General features: G+C 38.4%; 4 protein-coding genes across 5 annotated transcripts in view; 2 read left to right on the forward strand and 2 right to left on the reverse strand.

The window, feature by feature from the left end:
* Positions 1 to 1,620: 1,620 nt before the first annotated feature.
* Positions 1,621 to 8,383, reverse strand: LOC310934296 (cytochrome P450 3A27-like; the record flags this gene model as incomplete). The annotated part of the gene is made up of 13 exons (XM_083897990.1): positions 1,621 to 1,695; positions 1,787 to 1,949; positions 2,445 to 2,671; positions 2,766 to 2,926; positions 3,610 to 3,694; positions 3,869 to 3,929; positions 4,612 to 4,782; positions 4,877 to 4,962; positions 5,983 to 6,096; positions 7,009 to 7,108; positions 7,975 to 8,027; positions 8,114 to 8,207; positions 8,313 to 8,383. 13 exons carry the CDS (start codon positions 8,381 to 8,383, stop codon positions 1,621 to 1,623), a joined length of 1,461 nt encoding a protein of 486 aa, XP_083754116.1.
* A 461-nt stretch (positions 8,384 to 8,844) lies between these two features.
* Positions 8,845 to 14,946, reverse strand: LOC310933701 (cytochrome P450 3A56-like). Its single transcript, XM_083897249.1, has 13 exons — positions 14,845 to 14,946; positions 14,648 to 14,741; positions 14,343 to 14,395; positions 13,915 to 14,014; positions 13,608 to 13,721; positions 12,692 to 12,777; positions 12,473 to 12,612; positions 12,261 to 12,385; positions 11,104 to 11,182; positions 10,845 to 11,005; positions 10,370 to 10,596; positions 9,347 to 9,509; positions 8,845 to 9,243 (listed from the first exon to the last, which is right to left on the reverse strand). Exons 1-13 carry the CDS (start codon positions 14,916 to 14,918, stop codon positions 9,169 to 9,171), a joined length of 1,491 nt encoding a protein of 496 aa, XP_083753375.1. The 5' UTR covers positions 14,919 to 14,946; the 3' UTR covers positions 8,845 to 9,168.
* Positions 14,947 to 15,415: 469 nt separating this feature from the next.
* mrpl57 (mitochondrial ribosomal protein L57) lies at positions 15,416 to 17,712 on the forward strand. The gene is made up of 2 exons (XM_083897671.1): positions 15,416 to 15,550; positions 16,986 to 17,712. Exon 2 carries the CDS (start codon positions 17,001 to 17,003, stop codon positions 17,310 to 17,312), a length of 312 nt encoding a protein of 103 aa, XP_083753797.1. The 5' UTR covers positions 15,416 to 15,550; positions 16,986 to 17,000; the 3' UTR covers positions 17,313 to 17,712.
* Positions 17,713 to 21,120: 3,408 nt separating this feature from the next.
* kcnh1a (potassium voltage-gated channel, subfamily H (eag-related), member 1a) overlaps positions 21,121 to 21,879 on the forward strand; it is a gene marked incomplete at both ends in the record, with an annotated part of 50,618 nt that continues 49,859 nt past the window's right edge. For both annotated transcript variants that reach the window (XM_083898180.1, XM_083898181.1), the window contains one exon: positions 21,121 to 21,193. In XM_083898180.1, the coding sequence (XP_083754306.1) occupies positions 21,121 to 21,193 (73 nt within the window). The remainder of the gene's footprint in view (positions 21,194 to 21,879) is intronic.

Below are 21,879 nucleotides of genomic sequence, written 5' to 3' on the forward strand. Positions count from 1 at the left end.
TTGCTGGTTCCAAGGTTTTAACTTAAAGATTATTGAGAACTGAAGCATTTGGATTTCTTAAACCCATTTTGTTCTCGATCCTTATTTTCAGATATTTACAATTCTAATATGTTGGCACAATGGCAGATGTATTTAATGACTTAATTTTCTGAGAAATAAACCAAACAGAAGCAGTGTGAAAGCTGGACACACTGTGCAACAATGACGTTTCATATGAGACCAGCATATTTACCACATTTCTGTTTCAGCAAAAGGATTCAAGTGCGTTATGGGATTCATTTTAATGATTCTTTTTGTGTTTGTAAATCTTAATAAACTTGAATTCTTGATGCACTGACACACACTGACACACTCGTATTGGCGCCTCCTGCTGGCTGATATTTGTACTGTTATTCGTCTGTGCTTCAACACAGAGATCCTGAGGTTTCCCTTGACTTTCATAGCTTCTGATGATGATTTAATCTGAAACAACATTTAACATTATTTAATGTCAATCACCATTAATGTATTGTTTATGATTTTAACGAATTCTTTTACTTTATTTACAGTCATAGATGTCCCATCAAAGTGTCATTTGCCACGTGTGTGAGCTATGAATGTAAAGTGAGAAACTTTCATTTGATCTGCTGGGAAAAACACAGACTTCAGCTGGTTTATTGTGATTTTTCACAGAGGCTTCAGTGGAGCCAACAAGATTTGTACCCTGATGGAAAGTTATTAAAGAGAAAATATACAACATGAGCATCTGAATCTTGTCATTCCTCTGCTGAGTAGTTGGTTTATTGGTGACCTACTTTGCCTATTCAATTGTAACACAGTTTTATAGTTGAATTGTCAGATTAAAAAAAAAAAGTGCTTTTGCCACATTCATTTAGCTTCTGAACAACGAGAATACACCTTTTATTGTAAGCAGTTGATGTATTTGTTTTTGTTTAAGCATTTAAATCAAGAGACAAATATCCATGGATGACACAGGTGGATATAGAAGTGATGCGTTCAATGTGGTTGTTATAAATAAATAACACTCATACAGGTCAATTATTGCAGAAAGAGAGAGAGAGTATCAAACTCCTCTACTATGACACACTAGCCACAAAATGACTTTGCAGTAACTTTGAAAGGGGGGAGAAAACACAATTGATGCAAAAATATTTTTTATAATTAATTTATTATATATTCTCCGTTTCAGTTTTGTGTGTGTGTCTCATACACAGCCTTCCTAGTTACTCTGTTTTGTCACATAACAATAACTATGTCACAAGTTTTTCTTTGTGCGTTTATATTTTTGTTGAGTGTAGGTTAGTTGTCGCGCAGGTATGTGGGCGGAGTTAATTAACACAAGTGGGAGCACCTGGCTCTCAGTGACCTTCGTTATATTCAGTGTTACTTTTTATTTAATGCTATTTATTCAAATGTGTTATTCTTTAGTTCAAATGTGTGTTTTTTGTCGTGGCGTATGAGCTGGGTTGTGACAGTGTGCCATAAAGAAAGCATTGTGTGTATTTGTTAAACATTAGGACACAAGAAACATTCAAGACCATATGAAAGTGAAGTGTTTAAAAAAAATAACTAAATAATGAAAGGGGAGTGACACATTCTGTGGAGATCTTTTCCCTCAGACTACAATTGTCTGGGAACAAACTTGAGTTTTATTGGCCGAGTCGGCTGGGCCTTCCAGTTAAACTCCAAAGGAACCTAAAGGAAGGAAATCAACTGTAAATGAAGTCAGGGAGTGAACACATGAAGGTATTGTGTGTGTGTGTGTGTGTGTGTTGCTGTAACTCACCATTGTTTCGTTGCATGTTTGCACAGTGTAATCTTGCACGATACGAATGAGGGCCATTTTCACGACGAGGAGAGCGTAACGAATCCCAACGCAGTTGCGAGGCCCGATGCCAAATGGCATGTACGCGTACGGGTTCACCTCCTCACCACTGTCTTTACAGAACCTGCACACACACACACATACATAGTCACTGAATGAGCCAAACACAATTATTCCAAATGAAAACTACTCTTTTGCACAAGACAAGATAATGAATATCCCCTTTCTTCCATCTTTTAACGCTTTATCCTTCACATGAGCGTCACAGGGGGTGCTGTGCCAATTTCAGCTGACATATAGGCAGAGTACACCCTGGACAGTTTGCCAGTCCATCACAGGTACACATATAGACAAACAACCACTCACTCACACACCTATGGTCAATTTAGAGTGTCCAATTTACCTAATCCCCATATTGCATGTTATTGGACACACGTGGAGAACATGCAAAGTCCATGCAGAAAGGCCCTTGTTCCAACTGGGTCACGGACCAGGATCTTCTTGCTAACCAGCGTGCTAACCGCTACACCAACCGTGTGGCCCCTTTTTTATGTGCTTCACAATTGCAGTTTCTTGTGGAGAAACAGAAGTTTGCAGTTTGTCTCTCATGCACATTTACCTCTCCGGTCTGAAAAGCTCAGGTGAGCTCCAGAAACGAGGATCCCTGTGCAGCACATAGACGGGAATCCCAACCAAAGTTCCTTCAGGGATGGTGACGTCGTTGACTCGGATCGTTTTTTTGCACATCCTCTCAAGCCGAGGCAAAGGAGGCATCAAACGCAACGTCTCACATATAACCTGGTCCAGGTATTGCAGACGGAACACGGCCTCGTATGAAACTGGAGTCTAGAGGTGCAAAAAAAAAAAGAATGTTTTCACTTCTGGGCTGAAAATGAAAGCTTCACAGAAGAATACGTGATGCGTGAATATATCACTGTACATGTTTTGGTAGGCTGGCATCAATTTCTTGCAACAAGCTGTGCATGGCATTGGGGTTGGTGGCCAGATTGTACAGCGTGTACGTGAGAGTGACGGTGGTGGTCTCGTAGCCACCGTAGATGAAAATGAAGGCCTGGGAAAGAATCTCGTGTTCAGTCAAACCTATAACACAAATCGGGTGAAACAGTTACCAGTGGTTATTATGGATTGTTTTGAATTACTGTACCATAGTAGTTATTTTTAGATTTACTTTACACACATATAAATACAAGAAAAATAGCAAATTAATATGAGTGAAGTTGAGGTAGGAAATGTACAGGTGCTCTTCTAAAGAACTGCACCCAGAATAGTATTTGAAGTACATTCACCATCATTTCAACCCATGTTTGGATGTAATTTCATAGTAATCCAGCAAGTGACACAGCTTTCATAGTGAGTACACTCACAGACTTTATACATTCCCTAGCCCCCTTACCCTAATAACCTTAACCATCACAACTTATGTGCCTAACTCAAACCTAAACCCAATTCTGACCCTATACCCAAGTCTTAACCCTCAAAAAGCTAGTGGACCAGCCAAAATCTCCTCATATATCTGTGTTTTAATGATCCAGGAAGCTTGGAGCTGCGCAGTGAAGGAAACAGCAGCAGCGGTCACTGGTACATTTCACAATAAGTTGAATGTAGCGGATATTTATGTATAATTAGACGTTACACACTCCAGCTTTAATGACAGCGATGTCCCCCAGTTAACTCGATGAGGGTGAAGAACAAACTGGACAAAAACGAAGTCATGGATTTTGACTGTTGTTGTTTCATGAATCGCTGCTAAAGTGGAGACGTACCTCTCCTCAGCTGTTTTTCCTCGCTCATTATCTCCGTCTCTGGAATCTGGTTCTGAATCATCACCTGCAGGAAGCTTGCTCCGCTCTAGTTCAGCACAGCGAACAGTCAACATTTTTGACATGATTTATGAGGTTTGCAAAAATGTATGCTGTGGAATATCTAAATACAACAGGAACTCCATTTTAAGAGGCTGGCACAGTGTGTATATACAAGCACAACTTTAGGTGATGATGAAATGATTTTTTAATAAAAACGTACCGTATCCTCTGCACAGTGCTGGTCTTTAAAGATCTTGATTACGTTGTAAAAATAATCCACACTGAGGCGGGGAATCACGTCAATGTTCAGGAGTTTAAACAGAAGGACACTAAATGGAAATACCTCTGAAAAGAGACCAGACTTATTAACAAGAATGTGACAACAAAGTGTATACGAGTCTGTATCAGGAGTGGAAGGAGGATGAAGAGCATCCGAACTAGAATTTGACAATATCCTTCTCCACACAACCACTTCTAATAATAAGCTTTTTCTAATTGCAATTAAATCAGACCCAACTTTAACCTGCTTTTCAAATAAATGTTCTCTGCTGCTTTTACGTCACCTTAACCCTTAACTTAACTTAACTCATTCTCTGCTGTGCAATTTAGATGTTGAAGACACACATATATATTTATTTATCTATGTGGTTTTTAATTAAAAATTGTATCCTGTAGACCTGCTCTAAATTTAGTTTTTACTCATTAATCTTTAGTGGCTTTTATTTTGGGAACTGCTTTCATTCTTTAAGTTAAAAAAACCAAACCAAAACAACAACAACAACAAAAAACACACTTGTGTGTATGCTTCCTCTTCTTCTTAAGTCAAATCATTTGAACTAGTTGTGTTTTTTCAAGCTGTTGACACAATATTACATCTTCAACATAATGTAATATTAATAAAAACACTTTTCTTCAGGCACATTTGTGGCCTCTCAGGCCCTAAAATCCACTTTAGTCTTTCACATGTTGGGTCTGATCTGGAAAGACGTACTTAGTAGAAGTAAAGGCCACACTTTGAAGTTCACAATCTTCTTGAGATGAACATTGAGGGGGTCATCGGGGTTGTTCAGGGAGTTTGCCTCGACTCCAAAAGAAGCGCTGGTCACAACATCTAAACCGTAAGGTGCCACAAATCTGCGGCACAAAAAGAGACGGGTTGTTTAACATGTTTTAGTGTAAATAAAATATCATATCCTGCCTTATAACAGAATAACAAGGTGCAACGTACTGTTTGACATCAACGTGTGCCTCCTCTTTTAGTTGCCCGAGTTTCTCCACAAGCCGATCTGCATAGGGAGCCACGGTGGGAAAAATCTAGAAAAACAGGAGAGCAGTGTCACAATCAGAGATGAAGAAAAGACTCACTTATGTTAGGGAAGCTGAGGTATAAATATCACGATGTAGAAATACTCCACAACAAGTTTTAGTGATCATTTAGTGATCTAAATGTACAATCATCCCCTGATTGTACATTTAGCTTAGGATTTTAAAAGAAAATGTATATGTTAATAGTACAAAAATCTCAAGATACAAAGAGTTTATTAGCATAATAATAATACATTTGATTTAAAGAGTGCCTTTCAAAAGAGAATGTACATTAAAATCATATGAACATAAGAAATAGAATAAACACTCATTAATCTATCTATTTATTTTGACATTGCAGTTTATCCATTATGTCTAACGTTCTGCCATTTTCTAAGTTCCTAACGGATAAATAAAGTTATTTGAAGGACAGGACGAGGAAGGACTGGTTACTCGGCAGCTGAGACTCTACTGACTGCAATGATTGGTAGACGGCGGTAGGTGGCGCCACATGCCAAAACACGATTTCAAAACATAAACATGATTTGCAGTCTGCAAAATATTTTTTTTAATGCAAATATTTTGTCCGTACTGTTGTTGTTGGTGAGTTCAGTTTGTTATATGAACATTATTCCTGAGTCTCTGTGACAGGAGGATTTTATGATTTATTACATCATGCACCTTTAAATAAAGCAACATGGTAAAAAGAATATTATATACCAATATTAACATTGGTATTAACATTTCTCATAACTCCATGTAGGACGTTTCTATATGTAAATGTAAGAACTGTGGCAGTAGTAATGCAATATTTAGAAAATGTACTCTTGTACTCTTGATACTCAAGTACTTTTAATGAAGCTGTGTACTCTGTCCGCCTCTACAGTTTATTCACCGGAGACAGTCGCCACGCGGCGTGCTGCGAATATTTCTGCCTGTCACAGATAACTTCCCTCAGTACGACTATTTTATACACAGGAAACAGGAAGTGGTTTGTGCAGAGGTCAGATACGGTCACATATGTCAGACCTGTTCGAGTGTTCCACTGGAGAAGCATGGAGATACCGCGGCCCGAATCCGTTTCCACGTTTCATCTTTAACAAATGTAATTGCGTCAGCCAACGGTCCCATAGCAGGAGTGTCCTGTGAACATGAGCACAGTTACAGAGTTTATTGTACAAAAAACAATATATTAAGTATATAGAGAACATCCAGATGTTATACATATATTCAAAAAAGAATATCTAACTTCATAAACTACTGATCAGTGTGTAACATTTATGTGGTCTTATTTGGAGACATGGAATATAGTATGTTATACTGCTTAAAATAAAGAGTGTATACATATATACATATATATATATATATATATATATATATATATATATATATATATATACATATATGTGTATATGTATACGTATATGTATGTGAAAGTATTATATATTAGACAATGACCTTGCTTAACAGAGGTCACCATTTTGTGCCGTCATGTTTCTACAGTAGCCTGAATGGACAAACCATGTTTTCTATGCAAAGAAAAATGACATCATTTTTGGCACATGAAGGCCACCTTAGTTTCATTAGAGCATGGGAAAAGGGAGTAAAAACCATTTGTCACAATCTGAAGTCACACCATTAGATGCCAGAATCTCTTAGACCTTTAGGATTAGAGACATGCATATTTACATGTGTGTGTTTCCTGTTTTTTTTTCCTATTTCAGATAAGAAAGACTCCACACAAGCTGACACTGGCTGCGTACAATCTAATTTACCTACCATAGTAAACATGAACTTGAATTTACACCAAGTAAATTCCCTCTTCTACATAACGGGCCCTTTGCACAGCAGCCATCTGACAGGTCACAGCAGGAACAAAAAGCACAGGTGGAAATAATCCAACGACTGATGTGCTGTGTTGGATTAAGCATCCTCGCGCATGATCTGAACAAAGCCATCGTTAGCGTGATCAATTGCACCTGAGAAGTCTTCCTGCTGTGTGCGTGAACGACGCCACGCGCTGAATTGCAGAATGAAGAATGACGGGTCTCTTACCCTGCGGTTGGTGAACACAGAGAAACACTCCTGCACCATCACAGTCTTAATGATCTCAGGGTCTGCCACCATTAACACTGGTAACCGAGCATCATACAACCTGCACAAAAACACCACAGCATGAAGCAGGGTGTGAGCTGGTTATTAAACAAGAGTATTGTTAGAAAGAAAAAAAAAAGTTCATATATGTTGATTTTATTTTAAGAGAAAGACATTTTTATTATTAATTATCATTTTATTTATAATATGTTATGTAACATGGATGTTTTCAAAAATCTAATTTCGGTAACGCTTTCTTTTACAGTCCCCTAATTACCTGGTATTTAGCTGGTAAATTCATGGTAACACTAAAGTGTTGCTAGGTAATTACCAAGGGTAATAAGATCAGTAAATACAGTGAAACCGTTGACAAAATACTGGGTAATGCACGGTAATGTACTCGGTAAGTAAAGTAAAACTGTACTGTAAAAGAAAGCCAAGCTTGTTTCCATGTAATTACACACATTTTTAGGGTTAGGTTTGTTAGATTACCCCTTGGGTAAATAGCTAGTAATTAGGGGACTGTAGGTACCTGCTTATTACCAGTTTATAACCCAATAATACACTTACATTTACCATAGTTTTGCCATAGTTTAGCTGTACATACCTTCTTATTAACAGCAGTAATAACACGCTATAATTAACTATATAGTTACCAGGTAAATGCCCAGTATTTTGGCAACAGTTTCACTGTATTTACTTTCTTATTACCATTGGTAATTACCTAGTAACACTTTGGTGTTACCATGAATTTACCAGGTAAATACCTGGTAATTAGGGGACTGTAAAAGAAAGCGTTACCCTAATTTCTTTTCAGCATTCATATAAAATGAGCAATTGTCAAAATACTGTAATATTTCAGGTCACAACTCCAAACAAACGTCTCACATTAAACCAGTTTTCTTTAAAGATGAGGCAAAAACTCACCCCCAGACGTCTCCATATTTGTCGTGGCACTCGCGGTCAAAGCTGTAAATCCCCTATAAAGAATATAAGGTAAATCAAATGTAAACGTGATGAGGACATAAGAAATATCATCAAGCCTCATTCTCAGGTGACCAAATACCTTTCTAAAATATAGAAGTGTTCCAACAAAAGGCAGAGGCCTTGGTCCTGGTATTCCCAGCTTTTTGAATAAATGATATGGCCAAATGCCATACCTTTTTAAAAAAAAAATTGGTATCAGTTTGAAGAAAAAGGATCAGCATTATAAAAGACAAAGACAAATATGACTTACAATTGATGAAAGAGATGAAAATACTCACAAGAGCAACAGGGTGAAAGCGAGAGTCAGCAAAGTCCAGGTTATTGGTGAAAACCATGTGAGGACCAACATTGTGACCGTGCCGATGCAAAGCGGGACAAAAACTGTCAAAGAAATGAGGAAGTACTGGAGACAAGTAGTGGTGATGTCAACGAAAATGAGCTGCAAGAACACATACCTCATCCATCAACTTTTTACATAACATCATTTACATACTCAACCAACAGCTCTGCTGTTTTTTAACATAATGGGTCGTATGAGCATCACACTCATTTCTGAAGAGAACAGAGCAAATTGACTGAAGATCGCAACTCTATAAATACTTAGTTTGAGTCATGAAATCCAGATTAGTTTGCATGGATATTAGCATTAGATTTAGATAATCTCTTTATTATATTTATATTATTATATATATATATAAAGGTAAAAAAAGTATCTCACAGTGTAAAAGGAAATGAAAAAATCATTATATGTGCACACCTTAATGGGGTCCACTCCAAAAGTTAATATCAATATCAGAAAAAAAGACAAAGTATATTTGATTTTTTTTATTTTGGGTAAAACATATAAAATCATCCCTATAAAACACAGTTTTAGTATTACAATTTTCATTTTATCTACATAATTTAACAGTTCTGTTGCTTCCCCTTTAACTGCACATGTAAAAAGGAGGGGCAAAGGTGTTAAGAATAATAATCAAATGTTAAAAATAAGTTTCAGTTGTGTTAGCCATTAAAGTATTATCTTCAAATGTTTAAATGTCATCAGCTAAAACATTAAAAGAACAGCTACTACAAAATAGTGACTTTGACTGCAATTCAGAGGTGACACGTTATGTAGAGCTCTTCCCTCTTGGGCTAACGTTGTCTGGGAACGAAGCTGAGTTTTATTGGTCGAATCGGCTGGAACTTCCAGTCCATCTCCAAAGGAATCTAAAGGAAGAGATGGACATTAAGGGACGGGGACATGACAGCAGAAGTGACCCTTCTGAGTCTGAATGTACACATCGAGGACATGTGTTGCCCTAAATCTCACCATGGTGTCTTTGCATGTTTCCACAGTGTACTCCTGCAGGATACGAACAAGGACCATTTTCACGACAAGGAGAGCGTAACGCATCCCGACGCAGTTACGAGGCCCGAGTCCAAATGGCATGTACGCATATGTGTTCACCTCCTCGCCACCATCTTTGTTGAACCTGCGCACATGTCCGCAATTCATAATAAATATACATAAGGACATAAATGTTACAGATACAAAACATTGCTAAGGCATGCTCCAGTAATGTGGGTCTGATGACAGATTAAACAGTAGATTATGGATACACACAACACCTTCTCCGCCAAATGTGGCGACTTCCAATAATGGAGGATATTGAGCAGTATTTTGCAAGTTGTTTTTGCCCTTGCTTTTGTGAAGCCAACTATCCTGAGACCCCTAGTGACGAGCCTGTGCACATGGCCCAGGCTGCCAAAGATAAGTACCAGATATTGACATTTGTGTTGTAGCCACACAAACACACACACACACACACACACACACACACACACACACACACACACACACTTCTATAGGACAGGACACTGACTTCATTTGGACAGCCTAACCAAAGCGTTATCCCTAGCTTTTTTCCCTAGATTTTGTCAAATACAAATACAAGGAAGGAAGGTCAAGGTAGCAGCAGGTTAAGCACTGTGTTCCAAACATCCCTCACTCAGGTCCCTCAATGTCCAGCTCCTGCTGAGGGAGCTCACATACCTATGCTGAATAGCATAATTCCTCCAGAGAGTTATGGGTCTACCAAAAAGTCTCCTCCCAATTGGCTTTGCCCAGAGAACCTACAGTGAATGTGCCGTGATATTTATATTTTATATCTAAGTGAGAGGAGCAGGAACTCAATTCTTAACCTACACCTTCTGCACTATTCTACCTGTCCATCTCTCGCTCTTTCTCAGAACTCTATTTGACACTGAAGAGCTGCCTCAGCCTAGAACACCAACAGTATTGGCTTCTCAGATTGAATCTCCTGGATCTGTCAATCATGTGAGGCATGTTTACCTCTCTGGTAGGAAAAGCTCAGGGGAGCTCCAGAAACGAGGATCCTTTTGTAGTAATAACACTGGGATCCCAACCAGGGTTCCTTCAGGGATGGTGATGCCGTGCACCTGCACTGTCTTTTTGCACATCCTCTCAAGCCGCGGTGCAGTGGGAAACAAACGCATCGACTCACAAATAACCTGGTCCAGATACTGCAGGCGGATCAGGGCCTCGTATGAAACTGGAGCCTAGAGGTGAGAAACAGCCACTGAGTGAGAAGTCAGACAGAACATGACCTTTTTTTGCCAAATAAATGAAAAGCATGTTAAAATCCAGCAATGTCTCCCCTCGAGCTGTTAATTTTTTTTTTACTTCACTTTGATTTAAGATTGTTACAATGATGTGAAGCTGCATGATTGATGTCCTTAAAACTATGTGATAACAGGGGCAGTTAAATATGCCTTTACAGAAGAGAATGAAATATGGTAGTACGTACGTCTCTTGGTAAGCTGGCATCGAGTTCTTGCTGTAAGTTGTGCATGGCATCAGGGTTGGTGGCCAGACTGTACAGGATGTTAGCTAAGGTGACACTGGTGGTCTCATAGCCGCCCAAGATGAAAATGAAGGCCTGGGACAGGATCTCACTTTCGGTCAAACCTACAGCACAAGATGAAAAGGTTAAAAGTGGCTGTTATAGGTCATGTAGGTCTGTATCAGGAGTGAAATAAAGCAGATGTGCTGAAAATAAAACCTACCTTTACTCGGTTGTTGATCCTTATTCTCCGGCTCTGGAATCTCGCTCTGAATCATCACCTGCAGGAAGTCTGCTCGGCCCTAGGTCAATTTTTACAGAATTACTACACAACATATCACTTACATCCACCAAAGTATATTTTTCTTATTCGTAATTTTTTTTTGCCTATTAAAGTGTGGGTGAAAATACATCTGAATCAGAGCAAACATTAGACAATAAATCTGAGCAGTTTAACATTATGCTAAATCAATTTCTTGGTGAGAGGAACATAAACTATGTGTGGAAATGGTTTTAATAAATGTTTAACGTGTTGAATCATTTCCCTGACAGATTAAAGCCAGTGGAACTATTTTTGATAAAATGTTAATCACATTGGAGGATACAGTACTTCCAAAAGTTCTTCACCCAGAAAACTTTTACAACATTGTTCTTGCAACATGTTTCAACATTTAAACAGGTGCACAACATGAATTGGTTTCAGTGTCCTGTCAGAATTAAATCTGTACTGCATTTGTAGGAGTAAATTCATTTCAAAATTTATTTTTTATTTTTTGTCTCGAATGATCCATTAAAGGTTCAGTTTTCCTTTATCAAAAAGTTGCTTATCCGGGAAATGTTTACGTAATAAGTCTAAATGATGTAAAACACCACCTTTACACTTTTTCTATTAATTTAAAAGTGCATTATGTAATAAATCTAAAGCAACTGGCCATAAAATCCTCCTAATTTTCCTAAATGTCACAGAGACTCAGGAATAATGTTCATATAACAAACTGAACTCACCAACAACAACAGTACAGACAAAATATTCGCATGAAAAAAATATTTTGCAGACTGCAAATCATGTTTATGTTTTGAAATCATGTTTTGGCATGTGGCGCCACCTACCGCCATCTACCAATCATTGCAGTCAGTAGAGTCTCAGCTGCCGAGCAACCACGTGTCGCCAGTTACATCTAAGACCTCGGTATTTTAATTTGAGTGTAGTAACTGTTTTTGCCCACATTCTTACATATGACGCCTTTAACAAATAAACAACATGATATTTGGTTAAGTTAAGAGATGTTTCAAGCCAAGTTAACTGGGTTATAGCTTCATATTTACTAGAAATGGTATCAAACTTTTCCACCAACTTGAATGATGAGGTTAAAAACGTACCGTATCTTCTTCACAGCGCTGATCTTTAAATCCCTTGACGATGTTCATGAAATAATCCAAACTGTGTTTGGGCATCACTTCAATTCTTAGAAGCTTTACCAGACGAGAACCAAAGGGAAGCATCACTGAAAAGAGACCAGTCGTGTTAAAAAGACATGTACGCAGTGATACTAATGTAATCAAAATAAATAAAGTAGAGGACATGGACATACTTAGGAAGAAAATCCAAAATCTAAAGTTCATGATTTTTTTGAGATGAACAATAAGGGGGCTATCTGGGTTATTTTGGGAGTCTGCCTCGACACCAAAAGAGGCGCTGGTCACAACATCTAAACTGTAAGGAGCGACAAGTCTGTGGCAGAAAAAAAAGTGTTAACATGTTTGTTCATGTCATGATTAAAATGTAGTGGTTTGCTGACAGAAAAACGTACTGTTTGACATCAACTTGTTCGTCCTCTTTCGTTTGCCGAAGCTTCTCAACGAGTCGGTCTGCATAATGAGACACAACCGGGAAAACCTTGAAAAAAGAAAGAAAGAAGAGGACGTGTTATGTCCTGTGGTGAAACAATGACTCACTGACACTTAAAGTAAGCAAATACCACAATGTTGAAATATTCCACAACAACTGAACATTCATGAGCAGAGCTACTTTTAATAAAACTGCATACATATACACTCACCAGCCACTTTATTAGGTACATGGGACACCTAATAAAGTTGCAGGAGTGGCTCCCATTTTCAGCTCAGCCTCTTTTGTGTTCAGGGATGGTCTTCTGAACACTAGTTACTGTCAGTTTGAATCAGCGTAGACCTTCTGCTCTGACCACTGGCAGTGATAGTTTTCTCTTTTTCAGACCATTCCCAGTAAACCCTTGAGATGGTTGTGCATGAAAATCACTGAGTCACTGAAATCACCTTTCCTCCTTATTCTGATGCTGAGTTTGAATTTCAGCACCTTGTCTTGATGCATCAGTGTAGTTGCACTGATGCATGTGACTGACTGATTATACAGTACCTATACGATCTGATTGAAGTGGAGGTTGCAGTGGTTCATAGGGTTATACATTTTTTTGTTATTATTATTACATTGCATACCGTCATAAGTAACTAAGTTAATAAATAAAACAACTGTTAAATAGGAGAGTAAATTTAAAAAAAAACTATGTCATTCTCAAGTTCACACATCAAACACAGTCTGGAAATCTGTATCCATTAAATAAGGGTTCAAGAGATTTAACAAATTCCACATTTAGGTTTAATTGCATTTTGAGAAAGCTAACTGTCTCATCTGGGAAAATTATTTGTATATACTGTATAAGGCACAGGAACTTAAGATATGATTCCAACCTGTTTCAGTCTTCCACTGGTGAAGCATGGAGATACAGTGCTCCGAATTCTTTTCCATTTATCATCTTTCACCACTGTAAGTCCGTCATCTAAAGGCCCTTCCAGAATATTCTCCTGAGAGGACGAGCAGAGTTAAGGAAGAACCTCCACCTTTCCTGTTAACATGATTATTATTTTTCATAGAGATTCTTCGCTGCATGGAACTACCAACATGTACATTTCATAAAAAACTTCCAGCAAATGTTTCTGTGTCTCTGAACACAGCACGCTGAATATCAGAATGAAAAATGAGGGGGTCTCTTCTTACCCTGCGGTTGGTGAACACAGAGAAACACTCCTTCACCAACACAGTCTTAACGATCTCAGGATCTGCCACCATTAACATCGGTGTACTTGCCTCATACAATCTGCACAGTAAACAGGACAGGAGATCATTTGAAGTGTGAGCTGGTGCATATATTGATTACATTTTAAAAACAAGGACCTTTTACTTTGTATTTGTATGTGGCAGGATGAACATTGGGTTATAGTTACTTCTTATAACTTACTAATTATTTGTATTATTATGTTATCTGTGATCATTTGAGATACACAATGCCATTTATTGAAATAAATACCCAATAAACTAGATGTTACTGTGCGACATTTACTTAATACAGTATATGATCTAAGGTTACTAGTTTCTTTTGCAGATTACAATTTCACAATTATAATAAACTTGTTCCAACAACTCACCCCCAGATATCTCCATATTTTGCTTGGCACTCACTGTCAAACATTTTAATTCCCTATAAGAAATAACCAGGCATATGAATTACAAATTGTTAAAAAAGAGCAGGTACAAGCATAAAGAGAGAATACTGTTTTAGTAAAATTTGCTTTGATTGTCTGAAAATGTATGTATGTACATGACATGGTCAATATCATCAGAGATATCATCAGCTCTCATTTTCAATAAGAAAATTAGAATAAGAAACATCCGAATCAAAATACTTTATTAAATGTTTGAGGAAAGATGAGTGCTTGTTTATATACCATACCTTGCGGTAATAATGAAGTGTGCCAATAAAGGGTAGAGGCCTTGGTCCTTGTATTCCCAGCCTTTTGAACAACATATAAGGTTGCATGCCATACCTATAATAAATTGTAGACTATTTAGTTTCAGAAAGAGGTATCAGTATTACACAACTACAAAACTACAAAACAAAGGCAAAAACACATGCAAAAAAAAACTTACCACAGGAAAAGTAGGGTGAAAAAAAGAGCCACGAAAGTCCAAGTTACTGCTGAAAACCATGTGAAGGCAAACATTTTGACCGTCTAGAGACAGTGCTGGACATGAAATGGCAGAGGAAGCAGGAAGTGAAGAAAACAAAACAGAACTGACATGTGAGGTCATGCCCATTGGGAGGAGCCAGCAGTGTTTGCTAAGGACATGATAAGAGGTGACCAAACAGATCCAAATAAAACATAATGAACTTATTTGCATTATTTTGTAACATTTAATTTTGCCTGAAGTCACTAATGTTCTGAAATGCACAACTGGCAGGAGCAGCATCACAAGGAAAAGGAAAAGAAACAGGAAATATTGTTTTCTTAAAGTGGTATATATTGTTTTTTTTGTTATTTAATGCTAAAAACAACAAAACACGTGTATCACTTGTAAATATCTTCATATTATCAGTAGTAATGATCTACTGCTTTAACACATTAGTTGAAGAATACAAGAAATGTGATTAAAAATATTGAAATCAACTATTTGATAGAACGCATTTGAGCCTTGTTGTTCCCCGTACATAACCCGGAAGTATAACACCGACTATGCTTGCACCGCCTGTGTGGTACACACGTACAGTTTTGTGATTATCGGTGTTTTTCCTGTATGTTTTTGCACCCTGTCATTGGGAAAAAGAGAGCTCCGATTGTAATAGGAAGAATACGAGGTAAGGAAGAGAGCGGCTTGTCATTTAGTATGAGCATGAAAAGTATAACAAATACGTCCTTTTCGAGCTGCCCTTGGACTCGGCTAAAGCTAAGTTAGCTTCACGTAGATCACCACGCACGTTTACACAGTGTCATTGTAAATTCCGGTCATAGTTCAAATTTAGGTCATAAAAGTGATGTTCAGATGAACAACTCCATTGTAAAGCCTTTAGGTATTACAGGTCAGCTCAGTATGAGCATGACTCAAAAAGAAGAGGAAACATAAAGAAGTGTGTGTGTGTGTTTTGACTGCAATCATTACATCTCATAATCAATTCATCTATCATTTATTTTCTAGGGTTAATCAAGTACTTGTTTAGTCCACTAAATGTTGATCAGTGTTCCCCAGACCTTGACATGATGTATTCCAAACCAAAACTTTATATTTATAATTTACATGACTTAAAAAAAAAAAACATACAAAACAGTGTGCGCCTGTTTGGTATTGCAGGAGGGTCAGGAAAATAAGAATTAAATATTGATTAATGCATCAATAATTTTACATATGGGACTGTGCTTTTCCTGGAACTCTCCCAATTTTGGGGGTTACAGCTCCTAGTGTTCCTATCACCACTGGGACCACAGTTGCCTTCACTCTGCACACCTTCTCTTGCTTCTCACTCAGCTCTTGGCATTTCTAAAGCTGTTCCTTCTTCTTAATGTTGCTGTCAATTGGGATTGCCACATCTATCAGTATAAGTTCCACAGGGTCTTGGCCCAGTGGTTCTCAACTACAGGTGTAGGTGCTTTCCATCTTGATCCTGGGTTGTGGTCCCAGCCAGCATCTTGCACCCCGCTGTGATGTGCTGCAGTCTCAGTGGCATCTTTACACAGTTTACACCTTGGGTCCTGCCTGGTGTAATAGACCCCAACCTCTATTGATCTAGTGCTTAGGACATGTTCCTGTGCAGCCATGATCAGTTTCATTCCAGCTTTCTTCAGCCATTAGTATATTTTGCTGATATTAGCCACTTAAATGTGATGGTGGAACATACCACGTAGGGGTTTGTCCTTCCATGTTTGCCTTTCTGGCTCCTCCTCTCTGATTCTGGCTTTAGGCATTCACTTAGCCAGTCATCATTAGGGGCCATCTTCCTGATGTATTCTTGGATGGTAGTTGTTTCATCCTGGATGATGCTTTGGTACTCACAAGTCCAAACATATATTGAATGGCAAAATATTTCATCATTCAAATTGTTATCTGCTTACTTAAATATTTTCCTACATTCTTGCTCAGGCACTAATATGGGTGTGCCTCAAAATGTTCAAACATTTTTAAGAGCCTCAAACCTCTGCAGACTGAAAAACCTTTGGTCTAAAAGAGCAGTATTTTACAAAAAAATAATAATACCACTATTGTCATAGCTATCACTGATGACAATTTTTTCTTTTCAGAAATAATCAGCTGCCATGTTTCTCACCCTCGCATTGCTGAGGAAAGGTATTCCTGGGAAACAGTGGATTGGAAAGTACCGGCGTCCACGACAAATCACATGGCAGATGAAGCGCAATACTGTGAAGCGTCTGGAGATTGAGGCTGAGAACGAATACTGGATCAGCCGACCCTACATGACTCCAGAGCAGGAGTACGGTCACGCTGCAGAGCGTAGAGCCCAGAACTGGCTCAAGATCAAGGAAACCAAGTTCAACAATTTCCCAGAACACAAGACCATTACAGATCATCTGAGTCATCTCAAAATCACAAAGACATGGTCTAGTTAATGTGAAATGACACATGGACTTGCCAAATATGACAATACAACATGTTTGTGAAACAAAGAACACTTTCTTTTTGTTAATAACATTAGGCAGATGTTCTGTTGAAAACCAATACCATAATAACCAGTTTTAATTTACTGTGAACTCTCTCTTTGTGTGTTTTTTTCCCTTTACAAAAACTGAATCTGCACTGCAACAGGTCTGTAAGTCTGCTCTGCAGATAATGAGCGTTGTACCTGCTCTGTGGCTACTGATTTTCAAGCCAATTAAGCAAATACAGTTTCATGTTGAGAAATCCAGGCTTCACAGGTTTGTTATAAAATCTCACTAAGTGTATAAACTGCTGAATTGTGTTCCACATTATGTGAGCATTGGTATCCTGTAAACCCAAATGTGTCCGAAACTATAATGTTTGATCCTTGTTTTAGTCTTTGGAAAACAAACAAAAAAAGCAGAATTTAATAAATTGTTGACATTCATTGTAAGGGCTTTACTCCATTCATGGATTTTGTCAGACCTGCTGTAATCTATGAAATCATCGGTTGTTGTTACATAATGATGTCATCATGTCGGTCAATGGTTATACACTATGGGTCTGTCGTGACTCGATGTAATTCAAAGAAATGTGACCCTCACCTCTGTGAGTTCGGATGATGTGTTTATGATTTGGCTGATAACAATTATTGCCCTTACGCAACCGGCATTACAACACAAATTCAGGTCATATATCTGTGGGACACTACTTTTCAGGATCACTTGTTAAAGTTTCCAGGCTCAATCTGGTATCTGTTAATGCTGCACCTTACTGACGCCCACAGGAAGAGATAGCTGTATCTGCAGTTGTAAGCACAGCAATGAACCTACAGCTACATCATAGTGTGGTATAAACAATATGATGCCAATCCCAGCTGACAGAGGGTGACAGGCAGGGTACACCATGGACAGATCGCCAGTCCATCACAGGATCACATAAAGACAAACGACCATTCACTCTAACACCTATGATCTATGTAGAGTGTCCATGTAGCCTAATCCCCAAATCTGCATGTTTTTGGATTGTGGGAGGAAAATGGAGACCCAAGAGAAGATCCACTCGCATACGGGAGGAATATGCAAACTCCATGTAGAAAGGCCCTACAAAAACCAAGCAGAGTTTTCATTTTGAGTGATTTTTCATAACAAACATACTTTTGAGTAGTTTATTCAATTTCTGCCGATAAACCCTGTTACACACTGGACCTTTAATTGGTCAAAAATAACAGGGTTACTCTGAGCTCTGTTGGTCTCAGTATAAGTCTTAAAGTGTGTGCACCTGAAACCACACGAAAGACAACTAGAGGTCTAACAAAAGTACTTTAATGAGATGGTTTTTGTGTTTTCTATTTGGACCTTTTTTGTGCGCTTTGTTTAAATGTGGTGTGAATGTCATCACCACAAGAGATGATTTGGGCTCTGTGTGAGTTCTGACACTGCAGGGTCCAAAATAATTGAACAGGATTAATGAGCTGTTTGGATAAATTGTGTCTTTGTGAGGGTGAATTGTACTGCAGGAATCAGAGGGAAAAGCCCACATGGTGCAGAGTCACTGCTCCTCTGGGACACATACTGTATTTCTAGAACCCGACTGCGGGCAGTTTTAACCAGAATTCTCCTGAACTGACTGCACAGAGCTTTCCTTCCTCTAACACATTTTGCCGCTGTAATCGGCTCTACAGATTTAGATGCACTATAAGAATGAAATGAATATGCTTTCAGAAATAATGAACAGTATTACTCCTAAACAAAGTAATTTGCACAGCAGTGTACATATTAGTGCTGTACAGCTCAGTGACAATTTAGTAAAAAAAAAACAATCAATGGCTTTTGAAATATGATAATATGATATTAAAATTGTAATATTTCAGTCAGAGGAGTTACAGTTACAGTTACAGTTAAAATAACAGGCCGGAGTAGAAATACTACTAGAAAAGTAAATATTATCTACAACAGATTGTAAAATATCAAAATATACTCCAAGTACCAAATCTATAGGTCTTTGGATTGTGTACATTCTTGTATGCACTACAATTGTGAAGCAGTGATTTTACTGTGCATGTGCTCAACAGAGTGATTTACAATATATTGATATAGTTCCATTATTATATTATAACAAAAATCTATATAACTTGCCAGCATTCTCAAGTGCTGAGACATCTCAAGAAGTCTTGTCAGAACTTCTTCTCTGCTGAAGAAGAAGCCTGATGAGCAGCTGGTGGAGTGATCAGGTGGTCAGCTGGATCAGGACACTCTGTGACCTGTGATGGTGCAAAGTCACTTTAATCAAATCCAGACACAGTATTATGCTTGAATTGTACAGCCAAAATCCATTGCACTGGAGTCCAGCTGGAAGTGCTGTCCTGACAAGACGTGGTATGTCATATATAGTCATGGTCTTTCCTGGATTCATTCTCATCCATGAATCACATGCGTTGTTCATCATCTTTTTGAATTGGCCGTACAAAAGCATCACAATTCCATTTGTCTTGCAGAAGTCAATAGCTGCAATTGACAGGTGTGACCTGTGGTTATCCAGGAGAAGTAGCACCTGTTTCTCAGGGCTTACCTTGGTGTGGTTTGCAAAGTGCTTAAGGAAGATGAGAAAATCGACTTCCTGCATCCATCCTGATTTATTTCCACTTCCAATGCTTCCTATTGGCCCATCTGGTACAGAGTGGTCTGTGTAGCGCATGCGTGGGAACACAAACATTGGAGGAATTGCCAACGGCATTGACTGCACCTTGGCACACTGACATTTAAAGAAAACATATAAATACAAAAAACGTTTTTAATTCGTTTTTTGTTTACAATATGGGACATAATAATAATAATGACAACATTATTCTTATTTATGTTGTTATGTTTATGTGTCTTTAGTCTGTTGGCTATATTTTTACCTGGCACACTAACTGCATCCAACCTCAGCGCTATGATGCACATTTTGCCATTTTGCACTACCAGCTACTTTCTTGTTGACTGTTATGTTTGTTTCAGGGATGGTTGTTCATATGCCATAATAAACTTAAAATGGCATCTTTTGCTGTGATTTCATGACACTATACTTAATACCAAACTATTATAAACTTGGTGCAAACTGGGGCCAAAGGAGCCCGACCCTGGGGACTGAATTTCATGTGGACCTCTGACCTCCACACATTATTGTTTATTTAATTTCTATGGGCATCAATGGGCAATTTCTATACAGTTCTATACAATAGTATCAGCCCCAGCTTAAAATTGTTAATATTTATTGTTTATTAATTATTGTTGCCTTTATAATTCTTTTTTTTTTAACTTGTCCCAATAAATAATTTAATTAATATGTAAGACAATAGTCTAACGTTATTTAGCCATTATCTATATGGTCAAATCGATGACTTTGTATTTTATGACAAATATTGCCACAGTCTCAGCGCAGTCTCATCATCGTGGCGCCGCGCGTCTGCCTCCAGCAGGTGGCGCTGCAGGCCCTGGAGGTGGAGCGGAGCAGAGCAGCGGCTCCTCCTGCGCGCTGAGCCCAGCCGTTGTTTTTTCCCTCTCCTGGATGATGAGGTGCGTAAAGAGGCGCCAACAGCATCGCACCGGGCTGAGGAGAAGAGAGGAAGAGGAGGAGGAGGAGGCTAATGAGCAGAGCGGAGCGGAGCACACACACACACACACACACGGGCCCTGTCCTCCACGTCCACGCAGCGTGTCCACACTTACGGAGAAGACATGAAGAGCAGCGACGGACAGAGGAGGACACGCTCACGCACACACTGAGAGGAGACGCAGCATGGCGGGGGCCCGGAGGGGACTTGTGGCCCCTCAGAATACTTTTTTGGAGAATATCGTGAGACGCTCGAACGGTAAGAAGGAGCATTCATTTACTGCACCCATTTCGGATTTAACACGCCAACATTAACACAACTAAAAAAATATAATTAAAAAAAAAAAACCCAGCCTGTCATGTCTCATCACAGAAGTTCACCAATTAACAAAATCAATTAGTGGTTAGAAAGTTTATAATTAGAGCTGCGTAGCTAACAAAACTCCTGCAGTTACTACCTACGTAGTCATATTAACCTCATTAAGCTGATTAGTGTTAGCATTGTCAGTTAATTACTAATTGGAAGTCCCTGCAGGTGTGTGTGTGTGTGTGTGTGCAAATGCTAATTGAATAATTATACAGAACAGAAATGTCTATTCTGATTTCTACAGTAAAAGCAGGTAAATATAGAATTAACTTTTTTTTCTAAACAATGTATAGGTGTTATTATTTTTTATTATTATTGTTGTTGTTATTATTGTGACAGCTCTGCTTTATCTCTAGTTTGGAAGCAGCAGACTAAATTCGTTTTAAATCGTCCACCTCGTTATCTCTTTAAGCTACAAATTGGCTTGAATTGTTATTAGAGTGTTGTTTGTTATGTATTTAAATGAGCCAAGAGACTCTGGAGACAGGCTGAACCATAAGACTGCTGTATTTGTTAACTTCGTGACTGATATCTCCATAAAAACACCATTAAGTCCTAAAAAGCAGCTTACTCCACCT

Source organism: Microchirus variegatus (assembly GCF_963457635.1).
Source record: "Microchirus variegatus genome assembly, chromosome: 11".
NCBI classification, from domain to species: Eukaryota; Metazoa; Chordata; class Actinopteri; order Pleuronectiformes; family Soleidae; genus Microchirus; species Microchirus variegatus.